The sequence below is a fragment of the Mobula birostris genome, chromosome 20, assembly GCF_030028105.1.
Source record: "Mobula birostris isolate sMobBir1 chromosome 20, sMobBir1.hap1, whole genome shotgun sequence".
Classification (NCBI taxonomy): Eukaryota; Metazoa; Chordata; class Chondrichthyes; order Myliobatiformes; family Myliobatidae; genus Mobula; species Mobula birostris.
In genome coordinates, this window is record NC_092389.1 from 63317930 (window position 1) to 63336714 (window position 18785).

Here is an 18785-nt window from a genome sequence, read left to right on the forward strand (position 1 = left end):
CCCAATTAAAAAGTTCCTGTCCTCTCTGATTCTATCCTTTTCCATGATAATGCTAAAGGCCAGGGAGCGGTGGTCACTGTCCTCCAGATTCTCACCCACTGAGATATCTGTGACCTGAGCCGGTTCATTACCTAGAACTCGATCTAATATGGCATTCCCCCTCGTCGGCCTGTCCACATACTGTGACAGGAATCCGTCTTGGACGCGCTTAACAAACTCTGCCCCATCTCAACCCTTGGAACTAATAAGGTGACAATCAATATTAGGGAAGTTAAAGTCACCCATGATAACAACCCTGTTATTTTTGCGCCTTTTCAAAATCTGCCTCCCAATCTGCTCCTCTGGATCTCCGCTGCTACCAGGGGGCCTTTTAAATACCGCCAACAGAATAACTGTTCCCTTCCTGTTCCTGACTTTCACCCATATTGACTCAAAAAAGGATCCTGCTACATTACCCACTCTTTCTGTAGCTGTAATAGTATCCCTGACCAGTAATGCCACCCCTCCTCCCCTTTTTCCGCCCTCTCTATCCCTTTTAAAGCACTGAAATGCAGGAATATTGGGAATCCATTCCTGCCCTGGTGCCAGCCAAGTCTCTGTAATGGCCACTACATCATAATTCCATCTATGTATCCAAGCTCTCAGTTCATCACCTTTGCTCCTGATGCTTCTTGCATTGAGGTACACACATTTCAGCCCTTCTACCTTACTGTCTTTGCACCGTTTATTCTGCTTCTCTTTCCTCAAAGCCTCCCTGTATGTTAGATCTGGCTTTACTCCATGCACTTCTTTCATTGCTCTATCGCTCCGGGCCCCACCCCTCTCGCAAATTAGTTTAAACCGTCCTGAACCATGCTAGCAAACCTACCTGCAAGGATATTGCTCCCCCTCGAGTTCAGGTGCAACCCATCCAATCTGTACTGGCCTCACCTTCCCCAGAAGAGATCCCAATGATCTAAAAATCTGAAACCCTGCTCCCCGCACCAATTTCTCAGCCACGCATTCAACTGCCATCTCCTGCAATTCTTGCCATCACTGTCACGTAGCACTGGCAGCAGTCCTGAGAACGCCACCCTTGAGGTCCTGTTCTTCGGCCTTCTGCCTAGTTCCCGAAACTCACATTTCAGGACCTCATCCCTCTTCCTGCCTATGTCGTTGGTCCCAACATGTATCGCGACTTCTGGTTGCTTTCCCTCTCGTACCAGGATGTCGTGCACCCGGTCAGAGACATCCCGGACCCTGGCACCTGGGAGGCAAGAAACCATGCCGGTGTCCTTCTCACGTCCACAAAATCTGCTGCCTGCTGCCCTGACTATAGAGTCTCCAATGACGACAGCTCTCCTCTTCTCCGTCCCACCCTTCTGCACCACAGGGTCAGACTCAGTGCTGGAGGCCCTGCCACCGTGTCTCACACTTGGTCGGTAGTTACCGCCAACAGTATCCAGGACGGTGAACTCATTATTCAGGAGCGCTCGGCACTACCTGTCTGCTCACCTTCGCTTTCCCCCTTCTGACTGTTACCCAACGACCTGCTTCCGACAGCCTAGGTGTGACTACCTCCCTGTAGCTCTCATCTATGACTGCCTCATTCTCCCTTATGAGTCGAAGGTCATCCAGCTGCTACTCCAGATTCCTTGCACAGTCTTCCAGATCGCCCAGCCGTATGCACTTCTGGCAGATGTGACTCTGCCGGAGAGGGGAATTCCCCCAAGACTGCCACATTTCACATGAGAGGCACATCACCGTCTCAGGAGACATTGCCTCTTCTCGTCGAAGCCTCTCGAGTCAAAGCCTCAAATCTCCACTCCTTCACTGGCCCACTCATGCACTGGCCGCTTCGCTTGAGCTGTCCCTCTATGTATCTGTTTGAGCTTTTCAAAATGTTTGGTCACCTGACCTCGACTGCCCAATCAGCTGCTTTCTGCTGAGTCTGAGCTATTCAAATCTTGATTGTCTAATCAACGGCTTTCTGCTGATCAATTCAAATTTTGATTGACTTGATTGCACAGGCCAACTGCCAAAACAGCCAGAATCTCTCGAGTCAAAGCCTCAAAGCTCCACTCTTTCACTGGCCCACTCACGCACTGGCCGCTTTCTACATTTGAACATTTGCCACATTTCTTCCGTACGTTCCCTGAGAACATCTGTTTCCAATTTATGCTTCCAATTTCTTGCCTGATGGCCTCAAATTTCCCCTTACTCCAAATAAACGTTCCCCTAACTTGCATTTCCTATCCCTCTCCAAGGCACAAGTAAAGGAGATAGAATTGTGATCACTATCTCCAAAAAGTTATCCCACTGAGAGACATGACACCTGACCAGGTTCATTTCCCAATTGCAGATCAAGTACAACCTCTTCTCTTGTAGGCTTATCTACATATTGTGTCAAGAAACCTTCCTGAACACACCTGGCAAACTCCACCCTATGTAAACCCCTCACTCTATGGAGATGCCAATCAATGGTAAATATCCCACCACAACAACCGTATTACCATTACACCTTTGCGGAATCTGTCTCCCTATCTGCTCCTCGATGGCCTGTTACTTTCGGGTGCTCAATAAAAAAACAGTCAACTTATTGACCCCTTCCTATTCCTAACTTTCATCAATTGATATTCTGTAGACAACCCCTCCATGACATCCTTTTTTGCAGCTGTGACACCATCCCTGATCAACAGTGCCACGCCCCCACCTCTTTTGCCTCCCTACATATCCTTTCTGAAACATCTCAAGCCTGGCACTTGATTTCCTCCCCCTGAACCATCCCAGTCTCTGTAATGGCCTCAACATCATAGCTCCAAGTGCTGATCACGCCCTAAGCTCATCCGTATTATTCATAATACTCCTCGCTTTAAGATAGATACATCTCAAATTTCGATCAGAGCGCGTCTCTTCTCTATCTGAGAAGATAGAGACCCTGAGCCTGAGTCTCCAGAGGGTTTCTGTGCTGTGAAAGACGTCCTGCCTCGTCCCTGTGCCGAAGACGCCGCGCCCCAGTGGCCTCAATGACTACAGACCGGTGGCATTGACCTCCGACATCATGAAGACCCTATAGAGACTTGTTCTGGAGCAGCACCGGCCTATGGTCAGGCCACACTTAGATCCCCTCCAGTTCGCCTACCAGCCCCGACTAGGAGTTGAGGATGCCATCGTCTACCTGCTGAACCGTGTCTACGCCTACCTGGACAAGCCAGCGAGCACTGTGAGGGTCATGTTTTTTGTCTTCTCCGGTGTGGACCTGAGGAGGGTTGAGGCACCGGTGACCCCTGTTTCCATCAAGGGAGTCAGTGTGGACATGGTGGAGGATTACAAACACCTGGGGATACGAATGACAATAAAATGGTCTGGTCAAAGAACACTAAGGCTGTCTACAAGAAAGGTCAGAGCCGTCTCCATTTCCTGAGGAGGCTGAGGTTCTTTAACATCTGTCGGACGATGCTGAGGATGTTCTACGAGTCTGTGGTGGCCAGTGCTATCATGTTTGCTGTTGTGTTCTGGGGCAGCAGGCTGAGGGTAGCAGACACCAAGAGAATCAACAAACTCATTCGTAAGGCCAGTGATGTGGGGATGGAATTGGACTCTCTGACGATCGTGTCTGAAAAGAGGATGCTGTCCAAGTTGCATGTCATCTAGGACAATGTCTCCCATCCACTACGTAATGTACTGGTTGGGCACAGGAGTACATTCAGCCAGAGACTCATTCCACGGGTATGCAGCACAGAGCGTCATAGGAAGTCATTCCTGCCTGTGGCCATCAAACTTTACAACCCCTCCCTTAGAGGGTCAGACACCCTGAGCCAATAGGCTGGTCCTGGACTTATTTCCATCTGGCATAATTTACATATTATTATTTAATTATTTATGGTTTTATATTGCTACATTTATACTCTATTCTTGGTGGTGCAACTCTAACGAAACCCAGTTTCCCTCGGGATCAACAAATTACGTCTATCTATCTATCTATCTATCTATCTATCTATCTATCGATCATCTGCCTATCCTCCCTTTCACACTGTCTCCAAGCTTTCTCTATTTGTCAACCAACCTCCCTTTCCTCCGTCAGTTCAATTCGGTTGCCAGCATCCCGCCCCCCGGCAATTCTAGTTTAAACTTTCACCAATAGCCTGAGCAAACCTCCCCGCCAGGATATTGGTCTTCTGGAATTCAAGTGCAGCCTGTCTTTTGGTACAGTTCACAAAAGAGGTCCCAATGATCCAAAAATCGGAATCACTGCCCCTTGCCACGCATTTATACTCTACCTCATCCGATTCCTACACACACTATCACGTGACACGGGCAGTAATCCCGAGATTACTAACTTTGAGGTCCTGCTTCTCAACTTCCTTCCTAACTCCCTGTGGTCTGTTTTCAGGACCTCCTCCCTTTTCCTACCTATATGGTTGGTACCAATATGTACCACGACATCTGGCTGTTGCCTTCCCACTGCAAGATATCGTGGACGCGATCAGAAACTTCACGGACCCTGTCACCTGGGAGGCAAACTACCATCCGCGTTTCTTTCCTACGTCCACAGAATCGCCTGTTTGACCCCCTTACTGTTGCCATCCTCTTCATTTTACTACCCTTCTGAGCCACAGGGCCAGACTCTGTGCCAGAGGCTCGACCACTGTTGTTTACCCCAGTTAGGACTTCTCCCCCAACAGTACTCAAACACGACTACTTATTGTTAAGGGGGACAGCCACTGGGGTATTCTCTAGCATTTGGCTCTTTACCTTCCCTCTCCTGACTGTTACCCACTTATCTGTCTCCTCAGGCGCCGGAGTGACTACCTGCCTATAGCTCCGCTCTATCACCTCCTCACTGTCCCTGACCAGACGAAGGTCATCGAGCTACAGCTCCAGTTCCCTGACGCGGTCCCTAAGGAGCTGCAGCTGGGCAGACCTGGTGCAGATATGGCCGTCTGGGAGGTTGGGAGTCTCCAGGACCTCCCACATATGACACCAAGCACAGAAAACCGGCCTCACACACATTCTTTCTGTCTGTATTCTACACAAGTAACCTACCTCGCCTCGACCGTTTATGGCAGAAGCCCCGTTGAGCCAAAACCTTCCTACACTGTCTCCCTCTACTCTGTCGCCCGCTGTATAAAGCTGTCTTCTTTTTAAACTCTTCCCACTGTTGCCGCTGGTTGACGTCCACGCGCGTGCGCAGTCGTGCCCCGTTCAAACCGCTGAACAAATAAAGAGGCAGTTCCAACCCCTCAAGTTCTTGACTGTCCTGATTCTCCTTCAGTGAAGATCTGCCCGAGTTATTCAAGACCTCGCTTGTCTCCTTGGTTAATGAAATACCTATTTTTTTGTTTAACCTTTCCAACTCTCTGTGTGATCCTATGCTTTGGTACAGAGATACAGCGTGACACTGATAGATTAAGAAATGTATTCATTAGAAGTGATTACAAGTTACTGAAACATTGATCTGAGCCCTTGTGGAGAAACGTCCTCTTCCGTCGCAGTCGCGTTCCTGTGGGATCCTTCGCTGCGAAATGGAAGCAATGGATTTGAGTCACACAGGATGGTCTATGCCAACCATTTCCCCTGGCCAGCGATCACCAACCGAGGTTTGATTCCCGCCGCTCTCTGAAAGGAGTTTGTCGGTTCTCTCCATGACCATACTGGTTTCCTCTGTGTGCCCGGTTTCCTCCCACGGACCACAGGCTTTTCGATAGAGAAGGGGTTTAAATTAAGCGTGATCTGTGCCACAAGGGTTAGTAAGTTGTGGGCAGGTTACGTTGGCGCTAGAAGCGTGGCGACACTTGCCGGCAGGCCCCAGCACAATCCTCCCTGACACCAGTGATACATTTCACTCTCTGTTTGACGTACTTGGGACGAAGATCATCTTTCGTCTTTAAAGGCGCTTCTACTGGAAGGCCTTTTAATGTTGTTAATGTACCTGTCTCTGGTACTTCCACTAGCAGTTCATTCCGTTCCGTAATCTCACCACCCTCTGGGTGAAAATGATCTCCCTCCAGGCCCCTTTTAAATCTCTCCCTTTCTCTCAGGAAGCCAGTGCACCCTTTAGAAGATCCCGTTCCCTGGGATAACACTGCAAGTATCTACCTCATCTAGGGCCCCCGGAATTTAATATGCACCTGCAAGGTTGTCCCTCGGTCCTCTGCTCGCCACGGATTAAAATCCAAAGCTACCTATCACCTTGATATAACACTGGCCCTCGAGAGCCAGCAGCATTCTCCACAATCTCCTGCACTCTTTCCAGCTCAATAAATTGTGGGGGGGGGGGGGATATCTAATGTGAGTGGAAAGTACTGGCGGGAATGTCAGAGGTAGGATTTTCACACAGAGATTGGTGGGTGCGTGGAACTTCCTGTCGGGGTTGGTGGGAGAAGCAGCTACATTAGCAGCCTCTTGAACAGCACAGGCACCGACCCATCAGTCCATCATCCTTCTGGTCCCTTAGACTGATACCATAGATTAATCTTAGAGTAGGGTTTGTTTCTGTGATGTACTTTTCCATGTTCAAACATCATAGCACAGTACAGGTCCTTCGGCCCACTATGTTGTGACAAAATTTTAAGGTCAATCCAATCCTTCCCGCCCACATAGCCCTCCAGTTTTCTGCCATCCATGTGCCCACCTCTGACATCACCCGTATATTTCCCTCTGGTCACCGAGAAACTATGCCCCCTCGAATCGGCCATTTCTGTTTCGGAAAACAGTCTCTAACCATCCACTTGATCTGTGCTTCTTATCATCCTGTAAAGCTCTATCAAATCACCTCTCCTTCTTCTTCGCTCCAAAGGGAAAAGGTCGCTCAACGTATCTTCATTAGACACTTTCTCTAATCCAGACAGCATCCTGGCGAATCTGCTGTGCACACTCTCTAAAGCTTGCACGTCCTTCTTATCAGTGAGACGACCAGAACTGAACAAGATAGTCCAAGTTGTGTCCAACCAGGGTTTAAAGAACTGCAGCATTACCTTGTGGCTCTTGAACTCAACCCCACGAATAATGAAGGCCAGCACAACGTACGCCTTCGTAACCACCCTGTAAACTTGCGTGACGACTTTCAGGGATCTGTGGACGTAGACCCCGAGATCTCTCTGCTCTTCCTCACCGCTGAGAATCCTGCCATTCAGCCTGCGTTGTGTCGTTCTGTTACACGGCCTTTTCCTCTGACCATTTTGTGGGTTTATGGGGAGATCGGATACTGCTGGATTAAGCCCGGCGTCCAGCCTGACGGTGCGTGACGGTGTGAGGGAGGGATACCATTTTCTACCTTTGTCTCCTCGGAATTACACGGCGGGTGATCACCTTCTGTGACTGCTGCTGTCCTTCTGGCGAAGAACCTGTCTAGTCCTTGCCGACCGTAACTGTGTCTAGTCCCAACGATTTGCACCAGGGCCATAACCCTCCAGAACCCTCCGACCTGTATATACTGATCCAAACTTAACTGTTGAAATCAAAATCTCATCCAACACTTCTGCTGGCAGCTGGTTCCATACGCTCACCCCCCTCTGAGGGAAGAGGTTCCCCCTCATGTTCCCCCTAAACATTTCACTTTGACCCTTAATCCTTGACCTCTATTCTTGCGCAACCTCAGTGGGAAAAGCCTGCTTGCATTTACCCAATCTATTTCCCTCATAATTCTGTATCCCTCGATCGAATCTCACCTCAGTCGTCCGCGTTCCTGGGAATTAAGTCCGACCCTATTCAACATTTCCCGAAATCCCAGTTCCTCAAGGCCCGGCAACATTGTCGGCCGAAGCGCTTGCACTGCGCTGTAACGGTCTTTATTCTAACAACCCTGCAAAGTGTCTCTGCACTCAGTTAATCTCGCCTGTAGGTAGTTGACCAGAATTTCAAATGAGGCCTCTTGAACGGTTCTACAACTTCAACATAACGTCCCATCTCCTGCACTCAGTGCTTCGAGTTTTGAAGGTCAATGTGTCGAAAGCTTTCTATACGACCCGATCTACCCGTGAAGCCACTTTCACTGAATTGTAGACCTGTATTCCCAGATACCCTTTGTTCTAATGCACGCCTCAGTAAACGGTGGGAGGACCTCATACATGACCAACCCGCTCTGCATGCTGACACTGGATAGGAACACGCCCACAGAAGAAGGCCGCATCCAGCCCTGAGGAATGGTGTCAGGGAGGTGGGAGGGAAGCGCGGGCAGCGGTGGGCGGGGTGGGGGGGGAAGCGGTCAAACTCGCCACATCGCCCTCGCGGAGGGAGGGTCTCCGCGGGATCTCACCTGGTGCTGGCCAGTGGTATCCAGCGATGGCGGCCTCATCTGACGGGGATAAAATGGGAGGGATTCAATAGTCAGATGGGCTGGAGGAAGGGAGAAGGGAGAAAGGGAGTGGCGTGGACCGCATGAGACGCCACTCTTCAGGAGCGTGGAGGGGTCTACAGGAGAGGGAGGGGAAGGTGTGGCAGTAGGGGCGAGTAGGGGGTAGGAGGCAATGGAGATGAAAGGGCGTGATTGAGCAGAAATGGGTGAGGAGAAGCTGTCAGAGTGTGAGTGCAGGGAGGTCAAAGGTGTGCACGGGGGATGGTTTTGGGTCCGGGGCTGGGTGGGATGGGCGTGCAGAGCGAATGGAGGGGACCAAGAGGCGACGGGCTCGGAGAATGGAGAAGATGGGGGCAGAAAAGCGGACGGAGAATGGGGGGGGGGGGTGCTGGTCGGGTGGAGAGGAACTGGACGAGAGGATGTGATGCAGTGAGAGAAGAGAGGGGATCGAGGGGCGACGGGCTCGGAGAATCAGGGGAGATGGGGCCAGAGGAGTGGACGGAGAGTGAGGGCGGGTCGGGTGGAGAGGAATTGGACGGGAAGATGTGACGCAGTGAGCGATTGGATGGAGTATTCGAGAACATGAGAAACGGGATGCGGAGGGTTTGAGGGAGAGGCGAGAGGGTGATTGCAGAGGAGTGAATTTGTGGATGGGTAGGGTGTTGGACAAAGGGAGCTGTGTAGAGGGATATGAAGCGCGTAAGGAGAGGGATTGGAGGGAGCTGTGTATAGGGATATGGAGCGCGTAAGGAGAGGGATTGGAGGGAGGGGTGCCCAGCGGTGTGAAGGGGCAAGCAGTGACAATCAGTGGGACTGTGGAGAGGGCAGTGGGGCAGAAACCTCTGGGCAGGGAACAGGGAGGAGGTGTGTCCGCTGGCAGGGTTGCAGTGAGTGGTTCGGGAGGGGAAAGGGGAGGGGCCAGGTGCCTACAATTCTCGTAGTAGTCGTAGACGGTCACGTAGGCGTCCTGAAGATTCTCCACCACGAAGACTCGGTGAAGAAGTGCAAGCACTTCGACAGGCAGGAACTTGTGCATCTGTAGGCCGAGCGGTGGGTTGGCGATTTAGTACGAGATCTCCTCCGCACGTCCCCTGCTCCCCCAGTGTCCCAGACGCACAATCCCCCCTCCCCTGCAACCGTCAGGACCAAGCTGAGACAGATGGGACGGGGTCCTCGCCACTCACCTCTGGAATGTACACCAGCAAGTGCCCGTCCTGTGTCTCTGGCCTGCTCACACAAGGATGGCTCGGCTTCTGTAGCAGAGAGAGAGTTATTTATAAAGATGAAAAAGATCAAATATCAGTTGTTGTTTTTTTTTTCTTTATGTCTGCATGAGGCGGTCCCAAGCCCGGCTGTGAACATAAGAACATATGAAAAAGTAGCAGAAATAGGCTGTCTGACCCGGCGAGCCTGCTCCGCCATTCAATATGATCATGGCTGAGCTGGCCATGGATTCATCTCCGCCTACCTGCATTTCCCCCACAACTCTTAATTCCCCCAATATGCAAGCGTCTATTCAAACTTGTCTTAAACATATTTACTGATGTAGCCTCCACTGCGAATTGGGCAGATAATTCCACAGATTCATCACTCTCTGGGAAAAAGAAGTTCCTCCTCATCTCCATCCTAAATCTACACCACCGAATCTTGAGGCTATGTAGTACTCCAAGTGTGGTCTGACCAGGGCCAGATATAGCTGTAACATTACCCCTCAGCTCTTAAACTCGATCCCACGGTTGATGAATGCCAATGCACCGCATGCCTTCTTACCCACACAGTCAACCTGCGCAGCGACTTTGAGTGTTGTATGGACTTAGACCCCAAGATCCCTCTGATCGTTCACACTGCCAGCAGTCTTACCAATGATAGTATATTCTGCCATCATATTTGACCTTCCAAAATGATGGTATCTGGGTTGAACAACATTTATCTGCGTTGAACGGCATCTGCCCCTCTCGGCCCAGTTTTGTATCCCGTCGATGTCCCGCTGTAACCTCTGACAGCCAGTCACACTGTCCACAACACTGACATCCTTTGTGTCATCAGCAAATTTAATAGCCCATCCCTCCACTTCCTCATTTCAAGTAATTTATAAAAATCACGAAGAGAAGGGCTCCCAGAGAAGATCCCTGAAGCACAGCACCGGTCACCGACCTATATGCAAAACATGACCCGTCTACAACCACTCTTTGCCTTTTCTGTGCAAGACAATTCTGGATCCACAAAGCAAGGTCGCCTTGGATCCGCATGATTCTGGGTCCCTTTGGGTGTTGGATGTGCGTCGACATATCGATTTGGGGATGCGTGCACATCTCGGGAGGTGTCGGCAAACCTGGGGTTCGATGACTGAAGGGCTTGCACATGGATTTGGAGGTGCGCACAGATTTGAGAGCGCTGCTAGATTTGGAGCTGCACACAGATTTCGAGCTGTCAGTTAATTTGGGTGCTCCATGTAAGTACATAGGTTTGTTGGTTTACCCACCGATTAGCGGCTGGACACAATTCTACGTGTATTGGTAGATTTGTGGCTGCACTTGGATTTGGGGTGTCCTGAACTTTGAATTTAGCCTCGCATTTTAGGGGACTGCACATGGATTTGGAGATGTGCACTGATTTAGGAAGGGTCGAAGAATATGGGATTGCACACGGAGTTGAGGATGTGTGAGACTTTGGTGTGCCGACAGATTTAGGATGTCATTGAACTTTGAACTGTTTTTCTTACTAATCTTTTAAGGTAGAAGCATTTATTTTGTAACCTGTTTGAAATTTTTCTTCCTCTGGGTACTGATGTGCATATTTCGGAGTCATCGGTTTTAGGTTGCGCACGGAATTGGGGTTCACAATGATTTGGGATCATGCACTAATTTGCGGGCGCACACGGATTTGGCGGTCCATACTTTTTTGTGGATGCGCTGTGATGTAGGCGGATGTTAAGAATACGCCGATCAACATGAATTTAGCGGTGCATGCAGATTTAGTGAAGTTTACGAGTATTTGGGGGTACAGATTAATTTGGTGATACCAGCCGATTTGGAGTGTCTTTGGGTTTGGGGATGCACACGGATCTCGGGATTTGGGGGGTTTTGGCAAATTGAAGGCTGCACACACATTTGGTATTGCCGGCAGACTTGGAGATGCGCACCGAGTTGGGGTGTGTCAGATTTGGTGTCGGCGTTTTGTGGTGTCTGTTAACTTCGGGGTGCACACAGATTTGGGTATCTCCGTAAATTTAGGAGTTTATCGGCGAACGTGGTGTGCATATGGAATTTGGAGTGCGAAAGGATTTGGTATAATCCAATGTGTATGTGCGGGTGCCTGCTGATTTGGGGCTGTGACGAATATCAAGGTTCTTTCGTACAAACATTAGCAATAAATGCAATTTGAATTTATGGTTCAGGCAGCCATGATGTGAAGTGTTTGAAGTCACTGTTACTTGGAGAATCTAATTTGAATGTGGGGGTTGCAGAGTTTTAGCGGTGCGCGCAGATTGGGGATGCACAAGATTTGAAAGTGCGTGAAAGCACACACACAGGCACTCTCGCACACAGACACAGAAACACACACACACACACACACACACACACACACACAGTCACACACATGCACAGACACACACTCAGACACACACACAGACACACACAGATAGACACACACAGACACAACACACACAGTCACACACACAGACACACACACACACAGACACAACACACACAGTCACACACACAGACACACACACACAGACACTCGCGCACACAGTCACAGAAACACACACACACACACACAGTCACACACACACACACACACACACACACATAACGGAAGTTTCATCTACCTTTCCAGCTCTCCGCCATGTTCTTTGACATATGTTGGGTGATATGATTAAGAAATTCTCACCCCACCACCACTGGACTGTTGAGTTTTATGGCCATGCGGTAGGGTCAGGGGTAGTTTCGGGACGAGGTCCCAAATGTTCTGACTATGACTAAGTCAGTGAAGTAGTTGGAAGGTTTCATGGATCGGAAAGTGGTTATTCATGTCGCCACACACAGACAGCTTACAAAGGACCCTCTAGGTCGAGTCCACAAAAACACCAACTACATCAAGAGTTTATACCGTTGACGAGAATGGCAATAGTGGGCGATTCAATGCAATTTTACAGACTTTATTTCAATATTCTGTATTTGATAAATGATTTCCATTTTCCTGAAGTACATATTTACAGTGGAAGCAAATGCTATTGATAAGACACCTCGAAGGTTCTGATGCTGTTACTGGGACAAATTAACTCACACAAGTGGTCTAAAAATTAATTCACTAAATTAATCACAACCTGTCACCGCGGGGATGGCACCTGTCTGATGTAATAGGTTTCTAAATAAGTTAAGGAGTTTTATTATACAATATGTTGAAGTCTGTCCCTGTGGGGTCGCTAGATGGTGTTTATAAACCCGGGACATGTGGTGCTTCAACATTTCATTCCAATAGACCGCCTGAGGCACAGGGGGACACATTGCCGCGCAGGGGAAATGTCGGCAATGTTGAAACGGTACAACAGTGTGCAGAGAATATTGTACCTGCTCATTGCCGTCACTGGAGTTCCTGGTGAGTGAACAGAGCAGTTTATGTTTGGTATTTCCGTGTGTTAACCGGTGTGAACCTGTTTATGATCAATCGACAAGCTTCCAAGTTGATGATCTTTGCATAGATATCCGTCAAAGATATTTATCCTATCAATTCAACATCCTGATTATTTCATATTTAATGACAAGATGAACGAATCTCCGGTCTCTCCTCTAACTCAGGGAATCGACCTGAACTTTGTTTTTGCCTTTAATATTATCTTGTCCAGATTTGTCCCAGTACCGGGGCGGGCAGTTCTCCTGGACGGTGTAACTGGGAGGCTTTTAATGGGACCTTGTCCAGAGTTGTCCCACAGCTGGGAAACGGAGGGTCCCCGTGAAGGGGTGACTGGGATGGGTTTACATTGTGAAGTTCACTTGTACTGAGTTATTATTCAGACAGAACCCCTGGTCCAGTGTTTCACGTTTCCCGGTGGAGTCTGGCACAGATCACCTGAACCAGTGTCCATGCATCTGCTGCCGCGTGTTATCAAATTGAACTGTGCTGGAGAATTAATCCGTTAACGGAGTCATTCAGTCTCTGGTTACCAAGTTGTTCCTGAGACCCGTCGTAAATTGGGCGCTGTATCGACCTGAAGATAGGTCTCGCCCCGAAACGATAGATTTTTTTTTGGGTCCCGCCAGTATTTCGCGTGCGTTGCTCCCCTCTGTATCCCTTCTCGGTCCAATCAGACGCTGAGCTTCAGGAGGCCTGGTCAGTCACGGTTAAATCAGTGAAACCGGCTCCGTCAGTGACTGGAATCGGGATCAGCACCGATCGTTGTTGTTCATACAGCTTATTTTTATCCTCGACGATTGTTCACACATCGTCGTATCTTCATACTGAAAAAGGCAGGTCAGAGACAGTGTGACCCGTGTCCGATGTTAGATTAGCAGCCGTTCACAGACTCTGGCACGCTTGATCTTTAGCTGAAGTCCGATCCCTCTTTAATTCCTGGAGAATGTGTTCAGTAATGCTAGGGTCGGTTCTCCCCCACCCCCACACCTCTCTCTCTCTCTCTCTCTCTCTCTCTCCAGTCAATTTAATGGCGATTGTGATCCTGTCCCGGGGAAAGTGCGGCCTCTCTACCTGCACCACTCGCTACCTGGTGGCCATGGCAGCGGCGGATCTACTGACTATTGTCACCGAGGTCATTTTGTCTCGAATCAATTGGTATTACTTCCCGTGGAATTTTCTGGACAGCACCCCTGTCTGCAGTGTTATCGATTCACTGACGTACGCAGCCACAGACTGTTCGGTCTGGTTCACCGTCACTTTCACCTTTGATCGGTTTGTTGCCATTTGCTGCCAGAAGCTGAAAACAAAATATTGCACCGGGAAAAATGCGGCTGTGGCTCTGACAACAACCGGCGTACTGTCTTGTCTGAAAAACATTCCACGATATTTCACGTTTGAACACAGCGTGATCATTGACAATGTACCGTGGTTTTGCAGAATCAAGGAAAATTATTTCACTGACCCCGGGTGGGTGGGATATGACTGGCTCGATACGGTTTTAACTCCGCTCCTCCCTTTCGCTGGGATCCTGCTGCTCAACGCTCTGACAGTCAGACACATTTTAGTGGCCAGTCGGGTCCGTAAGGGGCTGAAGGGTCAGAGCAAGGGGGAGAACCGCAGTGACCCGGAGATGGAGAGCAGGAGGAGGTCTGTGGTTTTACTCTTCACCCTCTCCGGCAACTTCATCCTCCTGTGGCTGACATACGTTGTAAATGTCATATATTATCAGGTCGCAGGAAAAGGATCTGATTTCAGTGATTCCGAATGGATCTTTCACTATGTCGGAGTTTTGCTGAGGAATTTCAGCTGCTGCACGAATACATTTATTTACGCGGTGACTCAGTCGAAATTCAGGGAGCAGCTGATCGGCGCGGTGAAATATCCGGTCACCTCGGTGCTTCAGTTCATGAATAAAGCGGCGTCCTGAGCACTAGCCAGTGCGGGTTCCTCTCATTCACCGCCTGATGGCCAAGGTGTTATTTCCGGGCGGGTTTTCCCCGCTACCGGCAGTTCCGGGACATTAGGGTAGTCTGTGTGGTGGAGGGAGGGGGCGTGGACGTGAGGGAGTAAAACACCGTCATGGTGACTCATAAACTCGGTGTCCCGCCATATGCCAATCAATGTACTGCTCCAGAATGCCGCCCAGCATTTGGTCTGTGGATATGTCTATCTATTCCCTTTCCTGCTCAGTGCCTCACAGTCTGACGTCCCCAGACAACTGTAGGGCTGGTGTGATACTGGGTGGCCAATCCACTGCCAGTTCTCTAGTCTCCAACTTCCACATGAATAACGGGCTAACGTGAAAATATAGGGCGGGGTTTGGATAAACACTGTTTTTTTTTAAATTGGTGAAAAGCCGCCCCATCTTAATGACCGCCTCTGCTACTAATGACTGACGACAATAGCTGAAAGCAGATTGTAGCTGGGAGATTAGTATCCAAGGATACATATAGTATGGAAAAAACAGGCTGGAAGGCAGAGGTGGTAGCGTAGCTCTGTTTGTTAAAAAACAAACAAACAAACAAACAAAATCAAATCATTCGAAAGAGGTGATATGGGGGCGGAAGGTGTTGAATCATTGTGGATAGAGCTGAGGAACTACAAGGTGAAAAGACCCTGTACAGACCATGCAACCGCAGTGAGGATGTGACCCACAAATTACAACGGGACACAGTGAATGCTTACCGAAAGGGAAATGGTAGAATAGTCATGGGGGATTTAAATATGCGTGTAGATGGGGAAAATCAGGTTAATCCTGGATTCCATTTCTGGGAATTTCTAGAGTGCCTTCGAGATCGCTTTTTAAGGCAGCTGACGTTTGAACCCACTGGAGGATCTGCTCTCCTGCACTGGGTGTGGGGCAATGAAGAGAAACTGACTGGAAACCTGAAAGCAAAACAACCTTTAGGGGCAAATGAGCAGAATGTTTCTGAGCTCACCTTGAGGTTTGAGAAGGAGAAGCTAAACCAGATGTGCTGGTATTACAGCAGAGTACCGGTAATCACAGAGACAATTACAATCGGCCAGAATTAATCGGAAGGGAACACTGGCAGGGACTACGGCAGAGCAGCAATGGCTGGAATTTCCGGAAGCAATTCGGAAGGCTCGGGATAAATACATCACAAAAGAAGAAGAATTTCGCAGGAATGTCAATGCCAGCATAAAAATCTAAGAGAGGCGATATAATTGAGTAAAAAACAATTGTGGGAAGTTACACAATTTGGAAGCTTATGAAAACCAAGAGAAGTGAACCAAAAAGTCATTAAGAACATGAAGATGGAATACTAATTTAAGCTAGACAGTCATATAAAAGAGGACACCAAAGGTTTCTTCAGCTACGTGACATGTTAAAGGGAGGAGAGGGCGAATTTCCGGCCGTGGGTAAACGAGAATTAGTAATGGGGGCAAATGAAATGGCGGACTGAATCAGTATTTTAGGAGTATGGGGAAAATTGGCAGATGGTGCACAGTGTCGGGAAGTGCATGGAAGAAGAAATGAAAGGGTTAACTATTTTATAAATGGAAGGAAAATGAATTGTAACACGCGCTTCTTCCAGACTTAATCTACGGGGTGATAGTCCCCCAGTACGGCCAAATTCAAGAAATCTCGTCGGGGTGGATGCTGCACGATGTGTACCCTGTTATAAATCAGTACCCCGAAATAACAAACAGTACACAATTTGCGGTTAAACAATTAAGCTGTATAACTATTAATTTGACTACATGGTCAGTAGAGAAAAAAAACATATATAAAATGAAAATAAGGCACCAATCTCATTAAACGGTCCTGTGCACAGGCAGTTGGAGCTCACGCAGTTCAGTTGTTCTTCTTCCTCCATCGATCTCCTCCTTTGGGCCCCCGCTCGGAGACGACCCCGTTCGGCGATCTACCACATTTCTCCGTTCGCGTCTTCTCTCTTCATCTCTCTCTCCCTCTCTCTCTCTCTCTCTCTCTCTCTCTCTCCTTCTCGCAAAAGCCCGCAAAAGCAGCTGCTTCCAGAATCACAAGACAGGGCAACAAAATCCTGATTTGCTAACATGCATCAACAGTCCGGTTATCTCCGCCCATAACCAAAACATTGCTGCTACAGAGAAACCATTCCTTCAGCAGTGAACATTACAAAAAAACCATTACATAGCAGTGAACCCTTACAGCTCGTTACACTTTCCCCCAACCACCAAATTTAGTCATGTCCTCATGACGTTGAGATAGTTCGCCAACCCTTCCCCCAAACACAAAGTCCAATCCAGATGCAAAGTCAGTGACATAGCTCGCCACAACAGCAGAGATCACACACTGTTCCCCAGGCGCTACATAGATCAACCTATCCGGTGGTCTACTAATTCTCTGAGACATCCGTACCTCCTCACCTAACTCTTCAGACTCAGACGCTGCTGGTGATACTTCGTGTCTGCTTGCCGAGTCCTCCCCCACCCCCACCCCCGCAACCCGGAGCCCTCTGTCCCGTGTCCAGGCCCCGCTTCCTCTCCTTCAATGTCCTGCTGTAACCCAGGCTGCCCACAACTCACCCACCCCCTCCACCTCACCTGACTCAGTGGAAAAGGGCCAGGGCTTTCTTCCTCAATCAACGGGGAGTTAGCGAAAGGCAGCATGTACCTCACATCCAGATCATCACCCTCCGAATCAGTATCCCTCTCTTGGGCGCGACCCGGACCAGCCTCTCCCGCTGTGGGCAGTGCAGTCGCCCCGCGTTTTCGCAGAGTCCCCTTACTAGGTGTAGGCCCCAAGTGGGGCTCTGGATCTACCTGCACCTCTTGTGCCAGAGGCAACAGGTGGTTCCGATGGAGAATCTTGACAGGCCCCTTCCCCTCTTCTCGTTTCACCCGCAACACTGGTAGGTTTGGCATCTGACTCTCCATCACATAGGGTGTGGCCACCTAGCGGTCAGCTAACTTGTACTTTCCAGGAAGCCCCAAATTCTTTATGAGGACTCGGTCTCCCGGCAGGAGTTGAGAGAACCTCACTTTCTGATCATACCTCCTCTTATTTCCTCGATTCTGCTTGGCGGCTGCAGCCCCAGCCAATTCATAAGCCCTTTTCAGCTCGCTCCTCATATCACAACATACTTCAGATAAGGCTTCGGTGGTAAGTCACCCTCACCAGTACCAAAACAAGGGTCAATGGGCAACCTCGCCTCGCGCTCAAACAACGGATAACATGGCGAGTACCCAGTAGCTTCATTTCGTGTACAGTTGTAACAGTGAACCAGATCTCAATATGTTGACTCCACCAGCTCTCGCTGATCTCCAGGGTCCCGAGTACGTCTAGCAAGGTCCTATTAAACCCCTCAGGCTGGGGATCGCCCTGCGCGTGATAGAGCGTGGTCCTCGACTTCTCAACTCCAAGCATGCGCAGTAACTCATAGAAGAGTCTGCTCTCGAAGTCCCGTCCCTGGTCACTATGTATCCGCCTGGGAAGGCCATAATGAACGAAATACTTCTCCCACAACACTTTTGCCACCGTAGTCGCCCTCTGGTCCTTGGTAGGAAAAGCCTGAGCATATCTGGTGTGGTGGCCCGTAATGACTAAGACATTAGCCGTGTTGCTGGCATCGGGTTCTATGGACCTGAAATCTATACACACGAGGTCCAGGGGCCCTGCACTCTGCAAGTGGGACAAAGCAGCTGCCCGCATAGGCAGTGTCTTCCGGCGTATGCAACGAATGCACGACTTGCAGTATTCTTCAACCTCCGACTTCATTCGACGCCAGTAAAACCAGTCGCTGAGCAATTTATAGGTCGTTTCCACCCCCAAATGTCCAGAATCATCATGAAGAGACATCAGTGCAATCCTCTGATACTTCTTGGGCAGACCAGCTGGCAACGCCGGGTCGGACCTGTCATGACGTGA

At 49.4% G+C, this 18785-nt stretch overlaps 2 protein-coding genes across 2 annotated transcripts in view; one reads left to right on the forward strand and one right to left on the reverse strand.

The window, feature by feature from the left end:
* LOC140185361 (uncharacterized) overlaps nucleotides 1–18785 on the reverse strand; it is a 72962-nt gene that overhangs the window by 47641 nt on the left and 6536 nt on the right. The gene's annotated exons all lie outside the window — the stretch shown is intronic.
* Nucleotides 12811–14840, forward strand: LOC140185486 (probable G-protein coupled receptor 139). The gene is made up of 2 exons (XM_072238820.1): nucleotides 12811–12877; nucleotides 13933–14840. Exons 1-2 carry the CDS (start codon nucleotides 12811–12813, stop codon nucleotides 14838–14840), a joined length of 975 nt encoding a protein of 324 aa, XP_072094921.1.